The 15,136-nt window shown below is 41.8% G+C and overlaps 1 protein-coding gene across 3 annotated transcripts in view; it reads right to left on the bottom strand.

Annotated features, from left to right (window-relative positions):
- The window catches only part of TTC7A (tetratricopeptide repeat domain 7A), a 304,672-nt gene that overhangs the window by 176,638 nt on the left and 112,898 nt on the right, over window positions 1-15,136 (bottom strand). For all 3 annotated transcript variants that reach the window (XM_032768913.2, XM_032768912.2, XM_032768915.2), the window contains one exon: window positions 2,995-3,112. In XM_032768913.2, the coding sequence (XP_032624804.2) occupies window positions 2,995-3,112 (118 nt within the window). The remainder of the gene's footprint in view (window positions 1-2,994; window positions 3,113-15,136) is intronic.

Here is a 15,136-nt window from a genome sequence, read left to right as displayed (position 1 = left end):
TAAGAAATGCCTACAGCTTTCTAATATTAGCTTGTGCCCTGAATATACCAACTGTATGTAGTTCTTATGGCTATCTAGAGAAACATTTTCACTTCCATTCCTGATTTGTGACATTGGAACTTTGGATACAATCACATTCTTTGAATGGGCAGAAGCCAGCTGAGGAATATTGGGGGCAGGTATGATAAGCACTTGCATTTCACAATATATTCTGTACTTGCTGATTTTTCCCCTTGCCAGGCCTTAGTTAAACTCAGCCTTCCTTCCCTTGTCTTATATGAATTCTGTATGAGACCCAAGGAAGACAAAGCTGGCACTACAGACAGTGACAAAACTGGAACAGCAAGGGAAAAAAAAGATACACTGTTAAAAATGCTTTGACCTATCACAGATTTTAGCCATAAAAAAACAACCTAGAGAAGAAATAGATGTGCTGGAGCAATGAACCATCTGTGTTCCTGAGAATGAAGGAGAAATGAAGGCATCCTCTACTGAGTACAACACATCCTTCAGCTGCTTCAGTGAGATTTAGTTCAACAACACACAAGCAGATACCTTATGAGAACAAGGGAGCCACATAATAATTGTGTGGTGAGCAATCTTGTCTTATCAAGATGATAGCTCTTATATGTATAAAGGGACTTTTTTGAAGATTATTCAGAAAAGGCCAGAAAATGTTTTAATGATATTCAAAATGATTCGCTCATCCCACTCCTGCAAAGAAACAGTCATGCTGTAAAGCAGAAAGTGTCACAAAGCAAAAGGTTTAGTTTTGAATATTCTATGTCTCTGTCTCACTGGATATTGCTAACTATTGATAAAGTACAAATTAAAAAGAGAAAGCCTAATCTTAGTCAGAAAATGTCTTACATTCTACCACGAACTTTCTAACAAAAGTTGTCAAGTGGCTTTGAAACAATTTATTAATTAGCACTAAGTGTGCTCTACCAGTCAGAAGTCAATTTAAATGGAAAGTTATGGAAGTTAACATATACACACAAATATCTGTGTGATCGTATCTGACGTGAATGTGTTTGTACACATGAGAACACACACACACACACATAATCTTTCACGATATGAAACATAGGGTTTATATTAGGAGTTGAGTCTCCTCCTTTCACCCTCTTCAACTTCTACATCATATCTATGATAAATATTTTATTCCTCCTATAACAGAAAAAAAAAATTCTTCTTCAGTCCAGATTTGGGTTTTGGGGATAAAATGCCAGATATTCATGTATTTGGAAACAAGTATGTTTTAAAGCGATTTAATCCATTTTATTAAAAGAAGACAATCTCAATGAGGAAAGCACAGTCTCTAGTTCCTCTTAAAGAATTTGCCAGACACCTCCACTAAACAGTTAGCCCTGCCTAGTTTAACACTAAAAGTATGAGGTCTGAAAGGCAGAAACTCCACTATTTCATGATGAAACTCAGAGGCTAAATTGGACACAAGTGCAGAGCTGCTGTAGTGAAGGTTAAGTGTTTTTTTAACAAATGAGATTGCTGTAGGTCAGAACATTCCTGAACCCTGTTAACCTCTTGAAAACTCAGAGAAGACACAGTTCCAGAAGACAAAGCATTTAAAAACTCACACTAAAGCTCCTTAAATACTTTGACCGATACAGTGGAGTCCAACAGACTCCTCTACAACTTCATTTATCAGAAACCCTTTAATAAAGTTTCATTATGGAGGATAATCATTTTACTATTTATTTATTAACATATTTAAAAAGTCCATCTGAAAATAGACTCTGGGATCTTGTACAATTGTAGAAACAATTAAACAAAATCTGGGCACGATGCCTTGAGGAAGTAGGCCATTATGTAGGACTCAAATGTTTTAAAGGACTTTAGAAAATAAGAGAAGGTTCAAGTTGTTTCCAAGAGCAACTGCTTTGGGGCAGTGAAACAGAGAAGAAACTGTGTTCTATATTACCAACCACTATGGAGAAGCACTTCTCAGAGTAGCTGCCCACTGGATCAGATATGGTTGCTTGGAGACTCACAGTGACTTCTACTACTGAAGAGCACAAATATATTCGATCAAGTTGCTCTGCTGTGGGGAAGCGTGAAGCAGTACCACCCTCATTAACAGAGTAGAGCTTTTCTGTGATCTGAACTACTGCCCACAGAGACAGGAAACAAATGGGCCTAAAACTAAGCAAAAGTGGGTGATGGTGCATTAATGGGCATGGCCAGGTTGATCAGAATGGCTACTGATTCAGCAACTACTCAAGCAGGTTTGTGTTGGAACATTTGTATTGGCATCCGAGAGTAAATAAAAGCTGCTCCTAGATGTGAGCATGATGGAAAACAGAATTAAAAGCCCTTCCTGCACTCCATGCAATGGGTGTTAGCGCACACCACACCTCCATGTGCCAAGCTTGCAGAGCCTACTGAGAACTAAAACATGATGCTCGGTGCTTGCAGAACTCTTTTCCTATTCAAAGCTCCATACAAATATTACCTAGTTCACTTTCACTTTGCCTCAGAGGGGTAGATAAGTATTATTTTAATGACAGAGAAACAGAGACACAGAGAGGTTAAATGACTTGTTCAAATACACAGAGGGAATCAGTGTTAAGCGAGGAGTTGAATTCAGGAGTTCCTGTTTCTCTATGTGATTTATGAATGTGAAAATAGATGGAAAGTCAGGCTTTATTACGTAAATAAATGAACTCTTGAGAAAAAATTATTACATATGTTTAATTCAAACACCTCAACACTTGATGGCCATGGCAAATGGACCTTCTCCCCAAATGAATAGGAAATCTGAGCAATTTGTTTTTGTACATCAGCATAAAAATTCCATGTAGCCTATCAAAGCAGATGATGTTCAGAAAGCAAGCGAATATTCTCCAGTAGTTTAGGAGTTTGATTATCTTCCATGATCAGCCAAAGTTTCAACAATGTCTTTAATACGTTGCTTACGCTGAAGACTCAGAATAGCTGCTTTATGCACAATATTTGATAAGTCAGATACTTTACCATCAGTAGCTTGAAGACTGTATGTCAGACCCAAGGCAAGATACCCCTTAGCTAGGAACTCTCCAGCATCCTCTCCTAGATCTATCACCATCTTGGCGAAACGTTCCCCTTCCTCCAGCTGTAGGGAAAAGATAGGATGAAAAAAAAAAAAAAAAGTTACTTGCGTCATGATAACTCCAAAAAGATAATACAGTAACAACGACCTTGTGTGCTGTTACAAATGACCAGAGAGCTGTTAGTGTAAGGAGTCTCTGTAATCACAATTCAGCACAATTTTATACAGATTAATAGTAAGCAGGAGGTATAGGGTTAGATTATCCACAGAGCCTAGCACACACAAACAGAGTCAAATTTTCATAACAGCTCTGCTCCCAGTAAGGCCACAAAGTAAGTGGTCAGATTTCAGAAGAGTGGGGCAGCCTGAGACTGTGGGACCACTGAGCCCCCTTAACTCTCCAGCCTGGGTGTCTCTCACAGTGCTTTGCTAGTGACAAGCAGCAAACCCCTCCAGGCGCTGTGACTACTCAGCATAACAGGACATGGAGCCCCACATCCAGCTAGATTGCACGCATGCTCCCAGAGCCATTCATGAATCATACAGAGAAAGGCATCGGCCAAATACCTCCAGCACTGTACCTCAGCAATATATCGTCTTGCACTGCTCAAGACGAGCAGTGAAAATTCATTAGTTGGTTCACCACTTCATCAATGAAAAGTGGATATATACTAACCTTTGCAAACCTGAGCAAATTTACCACAGACTTCAGGCAAACTCACTGGTAAAGATAAACAGTAAAACAAATTTACTGACTACAAAAAATAGATTTTAAGTGATTATAAGTGATAGGCAAAAAGTCAGAGTTACCAAAATAAAAAAAATAAAAAAATATAAGCACACAATCTAAACTCTCAACCCTATTAGACTGGGCAATATCTAGATTAAGCAGTTTTTCTCACCCCACTGCAGTTCTTAATATACAGGTTTGTCCCTTAAACCTGTGCCAGTCTCTTCTGTTGGAGTCTCCATTCTTCTTCTCTAAGTGTCTTTGTTGCTTGCAGCGTAGGTGGGGACAGGAGAAAGGCCCAGCATGTGGCCACTGTGTTCTGTTTTATACCCTTAGTTCATGTGCTTGGAGAACACAAGTCCAGGCATGTCTGGTGGGCAGTGCTGAGTCCCCACACAAGGTTGAGCAATTCCTGTGGTGTGGCCTTATGCAGGTGAGTTATTGCATTGTAGCTCCCTTGCTGGACAATGACTGGTGATATCTGTTCAGCAGCACCCACCCAGGTGTTGGTTACCTCCTTTGTCATTGTCTCTGGAGAGCTAGTATCTGGGTGCCTCCCAAACCCACAGCATATTTTAGTGAAAACCATACAACACAATTCTTATAATTTCATATGCATTGATAATACACATATTTAGAAAGAACAATGTCTTTCAGCAGATCATAACCTTTCCCCTGATACCTCACATGGCCTGCTTTATACGCAATATCACAATTATATACAGATGAGGAATATGGCGGTTACAAAACGCTCCCCCCAGGTATAGTATGTCACACTCAGGTCATCTGAAAATCTGTCTGTGCCACTGGGAGCTGAGCACTTGTGTAATGGGGTGTACAAACCCCACACCAGGCCCGAAAGGGTTAAAGGATAATACCTGACCCAGGTAGCCCCACCTTTCCAGACCTGCAGTGCATGATCCAACTGGAGAGGAAGCTTAAAAGGGAGCAACCCAGCTCAGAAGTGGGAGACTGGAGAGGGAGACAGACCTATCCTGATGAAGGCAGCACCTACCAAGGGTGCTGAAGAAGCCCCCACTGTGAGGAATAGGACTGCAGGCTGAGCCTGTTGGGGCTGAAGGCTTAGTTATGTTACATTGGACTTGGAGCCATAGGCAGAGACGGATGGCAGGAAGTGACCCGGGAGGATAACTAGTGCTGGACACTGAGTGACTCTCATAGGGCCCTAGGTCAGAGTCCGGTGGATTGAAAGAATGTCACAACTATGCTAATTCATGTCTTGCCAATAGGAGATGGCCAGGAGAAGAATTCTCTTGCCTCCTTTCATTTGCTTGATTTTTGTTTAACCCACTGCCCCCACACAAATGCCCTGCACACAGTTTATTACTCCTGCTGCATGAGGGTTGGACCAGGGTTCCCTGACAGTTCATAATCCCAGGTTAGACTGGTTGGGTAGCTGAAGAGTGACTATCTCTCTTTGCAAAGAAGAAAAGAAGTTAAAGGACCCACAGATAAATGAGTGCCAATTTGCCCAAAGTTCCAGATTGTTTGGAACCAGAGTTCTGGTTCAGGCCCAGCTGTGCTTTGAATAGTGAAAGACTTCTTCATTGTTCAAAGTTTGTAACATGAAAAACGAAACTGTCAGGGAAAGGAGAAGAACCTTTGGGACATTAGGACTTAGGCCTGGTCTATACAAGAAAGTATATAATTACACTGGTATAACCACCTCCCATTTGGACACTATCATTCCAAAAGAAAAATGATTTTTTTTTGCAGTTTAGCAACCTAATGATTTCAGCTAAATTTTTTTTTAAAGGGGGGTAGAGGGATGTCTTATAACAAGGTAAGTGTCTACACGGAGGTTATACCAGTATAACTACATTGGTTTAAATTCATATTTTGGCTTATTAAAAAAAAAAAAGTTCCAATGTAGATAAGGCATTACTGGATAGAGGGGACAGACTGACTGATGTTACAGGAGGTTAAAGTGCATTTTATCTTGTTTTAATATTTGCCACTGGGCAGGCACCAATCACATGTTTTCAAACAAGAATGCCAAGCCTCTTGGCTATTTACATACAGCTGTACCACAAGTTTGCCTGCGCATAAGCATTTGTGGGCATGTGTTTCCTTGTATTTGTCAACATCTGCTTTTGCTGTGCAATCTTTTCTGTGAAAACCTCAGGGCAGTTTTACTTCCTCTCTTAAAATGAAAAAATATGGAAAACGAAGCACTCTTGCCCTCCCCCTGGTTTAAGCACACTGTCACACCCAGACTCTACTGCTCCAATATCAGAAGGCTTCAAGTTCAGAATCCAAATTTTGTTTCAACATGTTGCACTGCTTCTAGACCACTGGGCCAGCCATGTTTTGTATTTTAAGGGTCCACTACTGTGCACCCTGAAGTCCTACAGATTTTAATGGGAATTGAGGTCACTCAGCACCTCACCGGCTCAGGGTCTAAGACGGCAAATACTTTGGTTCATTTTTCCTATTCTAGCACCAGAGGTGGCTCTATGTTTTTTGCCTCCCCAAGCATGGCAGTCAGGCGGCCTTCGGCGGCACGCCTGCAGGAGGTCTGCTGGTCACGCGGATTCGGCGGCACGCCTGCGGAAGGTCTGCTGGTCACGCGGATTCGGCGGCACGCCTGCGGGAGGTCTGCTGGTCACGCGGATTCGGCAGCACGCCTGCGGGAGGTCTGCTGGTCACGCGGATTCGGCAGCACGCCTGCGGGAGGTCTGCTGGTCATGCAGATTCAGCGGTGTTTCTGCGAGTGATCTGCCTGTCCTGCGCCTTTGGTGCACCCGCCGCCAAAGCCGCGGGACTGGCAGACCTCCCGCAGGCGTGCCACCAAAGGCAGCCTGACTGCCGTCCTCATGGTGACCAGCACACCACCCCCTACAGCTTGCTGCCCCAGGCACGAGCTTTCTGCGCTGGTGCCTGGAGCCATGCCTGTCTAGCACAGAGACCATTCTGCCATTTTGGAGAAGCTGTGCAGCTGCACAGCTAACTGGTAATTCCACTGATCACAGACTGGAGACTAATGAAAACATAAAACACAGGTGCCGGTAAAATCAGAACATAAAAGACAGCTACTAATCATAAAGGACTTGGCATTGATATTGGTTTTTTTCCAATATCATCAGACAATCCTTTTAAAATACAGTTTCCTTAACTGGCCTTAGAAAGGATCAAGATTGTGGACAGAAAACAATTCTAAGGGTAAGTCTTCACTACCGGCTGGATCAGCGGGCAGCGATCGATCCAGCGGGGATCAACTTATCGCGTCTAGTCTACATGCGATAAATCGATTCATGAGTGCTCTCACATCGACTCCTGTACTCCTGCTTGGCGGGAGGCGCAGGCAGAGTCGATGGGGAAGCGGCAGCAGTCAACTCACCGCAGTGAAGACACCGTGGTAAGTACATCTAAGTACATCGACTTCAGCTACGTTATTCATGTAGCTGAGGTTGCATAACTTAGATCGATCCCACCCCCCCAGTGTAGACCAGGCCTAAGTTTCTAAAGTTAGAGAAAGAGCTGTGGCTAATCCTTGAGAGCCCCAGAATATGCCTCATTAGCCTACAGGATAGACTGCACATCCTTTCAGCACCAATCAACAGTGTCAGCTCTGGTTAAGAGCCAGATAGCAGATTGTTATTGGAAAGATCCTGCTTTTGAGACCTCTGTTTATAAATTGGGGGTGGGGGAGAGGTTTTGTTTGGAATTGAACCACCATTCTTGAAACAAACATTAAAGGCTTAATTGAAATGCATTTTCTTAGTATTCAGCCCTGTCAGTTCTCAGCAATTTAGTATCTCCTTAATATCCAGAGAAGTCTCTTTCAATGAAGCAAAGCCTGCCAGAAATGTACCAGCAGATCAGGAATTTTCATTCTGCTTGTGAACAGAAACTGTTAATACACTATTCTACCAGGGATTTATTAGTTGTCTGGTTTGAAGATATTTAGCAGTTATATACTAAATTAAAATGATATGTTATTACCAGAAGAATTAATATGTAGCAGTTCATACAAACACAAGGGAATATTCATTGAAAATGGAAATATGAAATAAGGATACTAAGTTAAAAAGCGAAGAAGCAATCTCCATTCTTTGCAAAGATCAGTGGTTTTCAAACTTTTTTATTTGCAGACCCTTAAAAAATTTCAAACGGCACTGTGGACTCCTTTGGAAATCTTAGACATAATTCTAAGTTCTAAGAAAATCACTGTTCTATGGTAATGACAACCTTTTGCGGACCCCTTAGACATAGTTTGCAGACCACAGGTTGAAAACTGTTGGCACAGATCATTCACTTGTTATAGAGAGCCACAGAGCCACACCTTTGGCCATCTGTGTCTGTTAGGTCTAGACAGAGATGCTCTTTTTCTGTATATTTAGAAGAGCAGGCTCAACACCAAAGGTACTTTGTCTGATTCAAAGCCCATTGAATTCAACAGGAAAATTCCCATTGACTTCAATAGGGCTTGAATCAGGTCCTAAAAGTTCCTGTTATACTGGAAAGACTGGGGTCCTCCCTCTTTAACACCCTAGTCCAGCAAAAAACACATTCTTAACTTTAAGCACATGAGCAGTCCTGCTGCCTGTATACTTAAGTGTAAACATATGCTTAAGGGTTTTGCTGGACTGGGCCCAAAGTGAATAGAAGCAAAAAATATCCCAGCACTCATCATGGAAAAAATTAGCCTCCTGAAGAAGTAATAATTTGGGTGAATTCTTCTGCCCTCTGGAACTTTATGCAAGACACCTTACCTCACCTACCAGGAGAGACATACCTCACCACAGAGAGCCATACTCTTACACATCCACTTTCTCCTTTTTCTCATTCACACCTACGTACTCTCCTTCACTCTCTTCATTTCTTCTTCTCTTCTTATTACTCTCATGTTAACAACACATCAAAAATACCCAGGGAGAACTGTGCAGTCTTATCAACTGTGGAGTTTGTGACATGAACAGGTTTTAAGGAGGTCTGTGATAAACAGAGATGCGCCTTGAAGCACGATGATGGGGAGAGGGGGTAAAAGGATGAAAGAAGCTGCAAAAATGAGAATAGAAGGAATAAAAGAAACAGGAGATATGACTGGGTGGAATTTAAGGATTCAGGGACCTAATAAAAGGAGTGGACAGTAGAGATGTAGGAAGACAGAGTCTTGCCAAGCCCTGAAGGTAAGAACAAGAAGCTTGCATTTGATGTAGGAAAGAACCAGGAAAAGGAATGAGGTAGAGAAAGAGCCAGATAAGGGATTCTATGGAGCAGACATGAGGAGAAGAGCAAAAAGGAAGATGATCTCAGCTGCCGTAGTCTTAAATGAAATGAAGGGTTAGGAGGTGAGATGCAGACATTTTAGCTTCTGATTTGCTTATGAACTGGTCACTATACATATTTGCTATTCAGGCCATGTATATCAGCTGGCATTGTTTCCTTTCTCTAACTAGATGCCCTAAGTTTTATAAACAAGAGGAACACCATTCATTTCTCCTGCTTGCAATTTCTCCAGGACCATTTGTAAATATTTATTCAGACAAGTATTAATGGCATTTTGGCTTTCCACAGAGATTCCTGCGAATACAAATGTGGTCACCCAACGGCTGCTTTGAGAATAAAGGGACTTGCAAACTCCAGCAAAGCTAATTGGCTGGTTTTAGTCCCAAGGACATTCACAAATCCTTTTTTTGCACTGTTCAGCCACTGCCACTCCTGCTGTGACTGTCACCCACCCGCTCCTCCCCAATTCTTAGAGAGCCTGAAAACCTGCAACCTTTCATTCACATCAACATTCACTAGGCCTCAGCTCTCAAACACAAATGTCTCCTGATGTGCCTGCATTCCAGGTGCAGAACTCACTCATTACAGATATGCCAGCTGTCGCTCTGGGCTTGTCTAAACAAACCCTTAGTTTGTGACAAACCGAGGAGTGACTCTATCCTACACTAGCGTGTTGTGCACTAAGTCTCCATGTGGACCCTGTGGCGGTGCACTAGAAATTCTGATCTACCCCACTTTGAAAGGGGAGCAGATCAAAGCACCCTAAGGAACTTTTAGTGTGCAGAAGCACAGTTCACATAGACACTTAGTGCATGGCAAGCTAGTACAGGATACATCCACACCCTGGTCAGCAAGCTAGCGCAGGATACATCCATACCCTGGTCTGTCATGAACTAAGTGTTCATGTTGACAAGCTCTCGGTTAGAAGGATCCAAGAGAGACAACAGTCGCAGCAAGACTAGGCGGCAGACGGAGTTGGGGAGAAATCATGAACCAACCCATTCCGACTAAGCTGCCAAGGATCATGGGACCAAGAGTTTAGGGCTTCAGTACAACTGAAAACTAATCTAATGGAGACATAATTAATTTCAAATGAGGCCCAATACTACGGTCACAAACCCTGGGGAGGACCATTTGGATCAACCGTTTGGTTGCAAGCTATAGCCAGTGCCAGCAAGCCTGGAGATACAGAATCTGACCACAGCTCCTCAAGGAGCAGGAACTGTGCATTCTTTTGTGTTTGGAAAATGCATAGCCCATTATGGGCATTACCAAAAGCAAACTAATAATAGTGAATCCAAGCTCTAAGAACATGCTATGGGGGATGAGAGGTTAAACATTTTAGGTGTGGAACCTCAATATGACAACTGGTAAAAAAATAAAAATAAAATACTTGGGCATCAGCTTACAGGCAACAGCCTGAATGTAATTTAATTTCTTTCCTCCTCCTCCTTTTTTTATTTTTAGTTCTCTCAGAAGCAAGTGGAATCTAAGCCTGAAATCTGTTCCGACACAGCCTCAAAGCTTCCCAGAAATGAGAGACAGACACAGATACACAGAGCCTCTTCTGCATGCTCCATGTTGAATAGGCAAAGAAGAGAGCAACAGCAGCAGAATAGGACTACAGACTGCAGGGGTGGAGCCCAGGAAGCTGAAAATGACATGAGGTTAAAAACAAAGATACCCAAAGCTACATAAAAGCACTGCTAATTCTCACATCGCATTATTTCATTATTTGTCAGAGGGCGTTTGGATGACTGGCTAACTCCTCCTCTAGGCCACAGGGAAGCACACACAGCTTGCAGAGAAATGTGTTATCAAGCTGTGAACTGCCACTGATGATATAATAATCTGGGTTATTCCCCTCCACGCCCTGCATCCTCTTTGATGGAAGGTGAACAGTTGTTAGTAGCATAAACCTTAGAGTGGTTTTCCCTGAAATAGAGAGTGCCTGTTCCAGCAAACCAGGTTATTTGACCAGAGCTTTTGGTGTGTACTTCAGCCAAGCTCATGGGCACACTGACAAGGGTGGGGGAACAGCAGATGCTGTCTCCTGGCATGCAGCCACCCATCTGGTTTTTAACTGGCTCAACTTATTTATCAAAAGGTTGAAGCCCCACCACACTGAATCTGCATTCATAAACAGGCGCTGCTGCTCCCACAGGTACTGGGGACACGCAGGCAAACTGATGGCATAGAGCAGTAGGATGAGGACAGCTTTACAGATGAAAACAAGGAGAGTGGCAGGTACTGTCACATTAGACTGGGGCAACAGACTAGAGAAGCATCTAATAGGAGGGGAAAAGTTGGGACATTTCAAACAATCTCACTGTTGCTTTGGTCTTTAATTTTAATTGTAACAAGAATAGGACTGGGTTTTTTTATGATTATTAAACTTCTGTATTGGATTTTAAGCAGGGATACAATTATTCAATCAATTCAAAGAAGAGGGGATGTTGCAGCCCAAAGAGAGAGAAAATAAATAAAAAGCAAACAGTGGACAAAGAGGCAAAGAGAAGAAAAGAAAAAGTGAATGAGAGGAGGCCTATGGGATGTTCAGTGAGTAACAGACAAAGTGGAAGCAGAATACAGGGGTTTGCAGCATACAGAATGGCTCGCTGATTACACATGACAAGAAACTAAGCCCATATATTTTAAAGTTGGTTGAATCTGTTAACTATTTTGTGCCACTCTTTCCAATGCTGCCAAAGGTCGTGGCACAAAAAAAGTCCAGCCCTCTGCATGGGGCTCTTGAGGTTGTAGCCCTCTGCAGTATTAGTTGTTCAATCACCAGGGAGGCACATAGAAGCCAGCATTCTTGGTAGTCCCTGACATGGAGAGACTTTGGGCGTGTCTAGAGTACCCGCTGAATCAACGGGCAGTGATTGATCCAGCAGGGGCTGATTTATCGCGTCTAGCCTAGACATGATAAATCGACTGCCACACGCTCTCCTGTCGACTCTGGTACTCCACCAGAGCAAGAGGCACAGGCAGAGACGATGGGAAAGCGACAGCCGTCAACTTACCACAGTGAAGACAGCGCAGTAAGTAGTTCTAAGTACGGCAATTTCAGCTACGTGTTGTGTAACTTAGATCCATTCCCTTCCCACAGTGTAGACCAGGCTTTTGAAATCACTCCAGTATGAACACTGTGGCATGAGTAGGAACCATCATTTAGTGCAGCGGCTCTTAACCTTTCCAAACTATTGTACCTCTTTTAGGAGTCTGATTCGTTTTATGTACCCCCAAGTTTCGCCTCACTTAAAAACTACTTGCTTACAAAATCAAACATAAAAATACACAAGTGTCGTAGCACATTATTATAGAAACATTGCTTCCTTTCTCGTTTTGACCACATAATTCTAAAAGAAATCAATTGGAATATAAATACTGTACTTACATTTCAGTGTATAATATACAGAGCAGAATAAGCAAGTAATTGTCTGTATGAAGTTGTAGTTTGTATGGACTTCACTAGTGCTTTTTATGTAGCCTGTTGTAAAACTAGGCAACTATCTAGATGAGTTGATGAACCACGTGGAAGATCTCTGTGTATCCCAGGTTGAGAATCACTGATTTAGAGGGTAGGGAAAATCCTGGAACAATTCTTTACCCACAGAGTATTCCCACAGCACCTGAAACAGTATCTGACCCAAAACCTACCAGTGCCAATAGGCATCAGTGTCCTTTAGCTATTTACATATACTGGTCAGAGACCAAAAGAGACAGAAGAGTGTTTTCTACTTAGACTCATCTCCCGACTTCCAGTCTAGTGCCCTGGCCACTAGCCCATGCTACCTGTCACTATTAAGGTTAATCCTAGACTAGACTCCATTTGGCTCCATGATTTTTTAAAGCTCTACAATGACCACCCTAGAATTCATAAAGAGGCAGATGGCATAGGGAGGTCTCCCACATTGAACCCAATCCTTTAAGGGAGGTTAATAACACTGGGGAGTCTGGTGCTGCAAGATGTTCAGAATTTGGTGCATGTTTGTAGTCATTAGCTCATCTATATGTATTTGTACAATTGGACCTTGAACATAATTAGGGCCACGGAACTACTTCAATTCAGATTTGAAATTATTATTATTGACAACACCAACTTGTGCTGTGCTCCCATAAGATTTCACAAACTCTGCAAACTTGGGTAAAGTCAGCACTTGGCTGGGAGAATTATAAGGAATGGTGGGTGGGTGCATCAGGAAATAGCTCTAGTAGTTTAGTAGGTGGTTCTCTTTTCTCTGAATTCATACAAGACAAATGCCTGAACATGGAGGGAGTGGCCTAGTGGTACAGACTGTGTCAGCTTTCCAATGAAAATAACAAATGATTTGATCATCTTCAATTTTTAAAATCTCATAGCACTTTCTGTAAGATAGTTTAAAGATGACCGGCTAGAGATCACTAGGATCTGTATTACTCATTCCAGGCCTGAACATAACCCACGAGCTAGAACACAGTCTGTCCCTATCCATGTTAGCTGGCCGAATTGATGCAGTCGAGCCATGTTTTAAAAGCTTTACAAACTGGTTCAGCAAACTGTTCTTGGGAGCGAGGGAGGATAGGACCTCAAATCGCCTTTGGCCCAATGAAACACTTTAAATATATTGTGCCACGTATGGATGTGGAATAAACTGAAAGTTATAGCTTGTCCCAGAAAGATTAAGTCTTAGGGGCACTGTTAACCATAGGTCCCATTGTGTCTCTGAACAGGTAAGAGTGATCTGTACAGGTGTACAAGTTTTAGTACTTTTCTGCTCCCTTGAGGCAGCTCTTTTAGGCCCTTAGACTAATGAAATATTGATTTGCTGTTCACTCCACACTTCTCTATTTGTGAAAACCTATAATTCTAATATAGGCTGAACAAAACATTTCTTACTGCTCAATGTGGGTCCAATCTTAGGAGTAACTGAGCTCTCTGGGGAACAGATCAGTGGAGCTATTCCAAGTTACATCAGCTGAGGATCTGGCTCTTAATGTCAACAGGAGCTGAGGGTATTCAGCTCTTTTATGGTTCAGACTCTGTATATATTGATTTGCATGGTGTAGTATTAAAGTATATATTATTTCAATTTACTTTGCACTAGAGATCTCTTTACAGATGCAAAATGGGCATTTTGGACACACTAAATCACATTGGCACATTCAATTTTTATTATTTTTGTTTTTTAAAGTGTTCTGGGATACTATGTATAAAGCTGGTACTATAAATTAAATGATTGCTTGATTAACCAGCAAAGAAACAGTTCTGTACTCCTCATGACACACTACAATTATCCAGACACATAAATGGTGTTGAAATTATTTCAGTTGCTAACAGTAAAAAAATAAGATTGAAGTACTGCTTGCATCTGGACAGTAAGCTATCAGGGTGTAGTAACGCACCAAAAGCATACAGTAGAGAGACAAAGAAAGCACAAGTTTGCTTTTTCACTTGTATAAATGATGTTCTTATTTCACCCTTTTCCTGGCTAAATGGCAATCAAATTCAACTAATATACTAGTCACATTTCCAGCAAGTTAGGAATTAATCAGATCTTACACTTCCTGAAAACCAAAGGGTGTATTAGTGTTTACAACAAAAAACAGTTAATATTTTTTCCATTAGATTGTTCAATTAAATATTGATCCTGCTCTCTATTTACAGTGCCATTGATCACTGCTTTTCTAACTTGTTCAGTTTCAGTTTAGAATGACTTGATTCTAATTTTATTACCATGTAATTTAAATGCACATAATTACTGTAATTATGACATTTAGGGAAACAGCTCTCCCAAGGCAGAAGATCTTTTTAAGTTTACTGGCAAACTTACTTTTGCTGACAGAAGAATAGGTTACTACCTACTAGTGGATGGGAACTATGTAAGATTGACTTTTTTTAATCAATTTCTGTAGTTTTAAAGGGATTCCACCCATTTTTGCCCAGTTTTACATCCCTGCAATCCCATTGACTTCAGTGTCAGGATAGAATCTAGCCCATTTACTGAAAGGAGAAAACAAGATTACTCACCTTTTTAACTGTTGTTCTTCGAGATATGTTGCTCATATCCATTCCAGTTACGTGTGTGCGCGCCGCGTGCACAGCCATCGGAGAAACTTTT

Source organism: Chelonoidis abingdonii, chromosome 3, assembly GCF_003597395.2.
Source record: "Chelonoidis abingdonii isolate Lonesome George chromosome 3, CheloAbing_2.0, whole genome shotgun sequence".
Classification (NCBI taxonomy): Eukaryota; Metazoa; Chordata; order Testudines; family Testudinidae; genus Chelonoidis; species Chelonoidis abingdonii.
The sequence above is the reverse complement of the archived record's forward strand: the minus strand, read 5'-3'. Positions and strand labels throughout refer to the sequence as shown.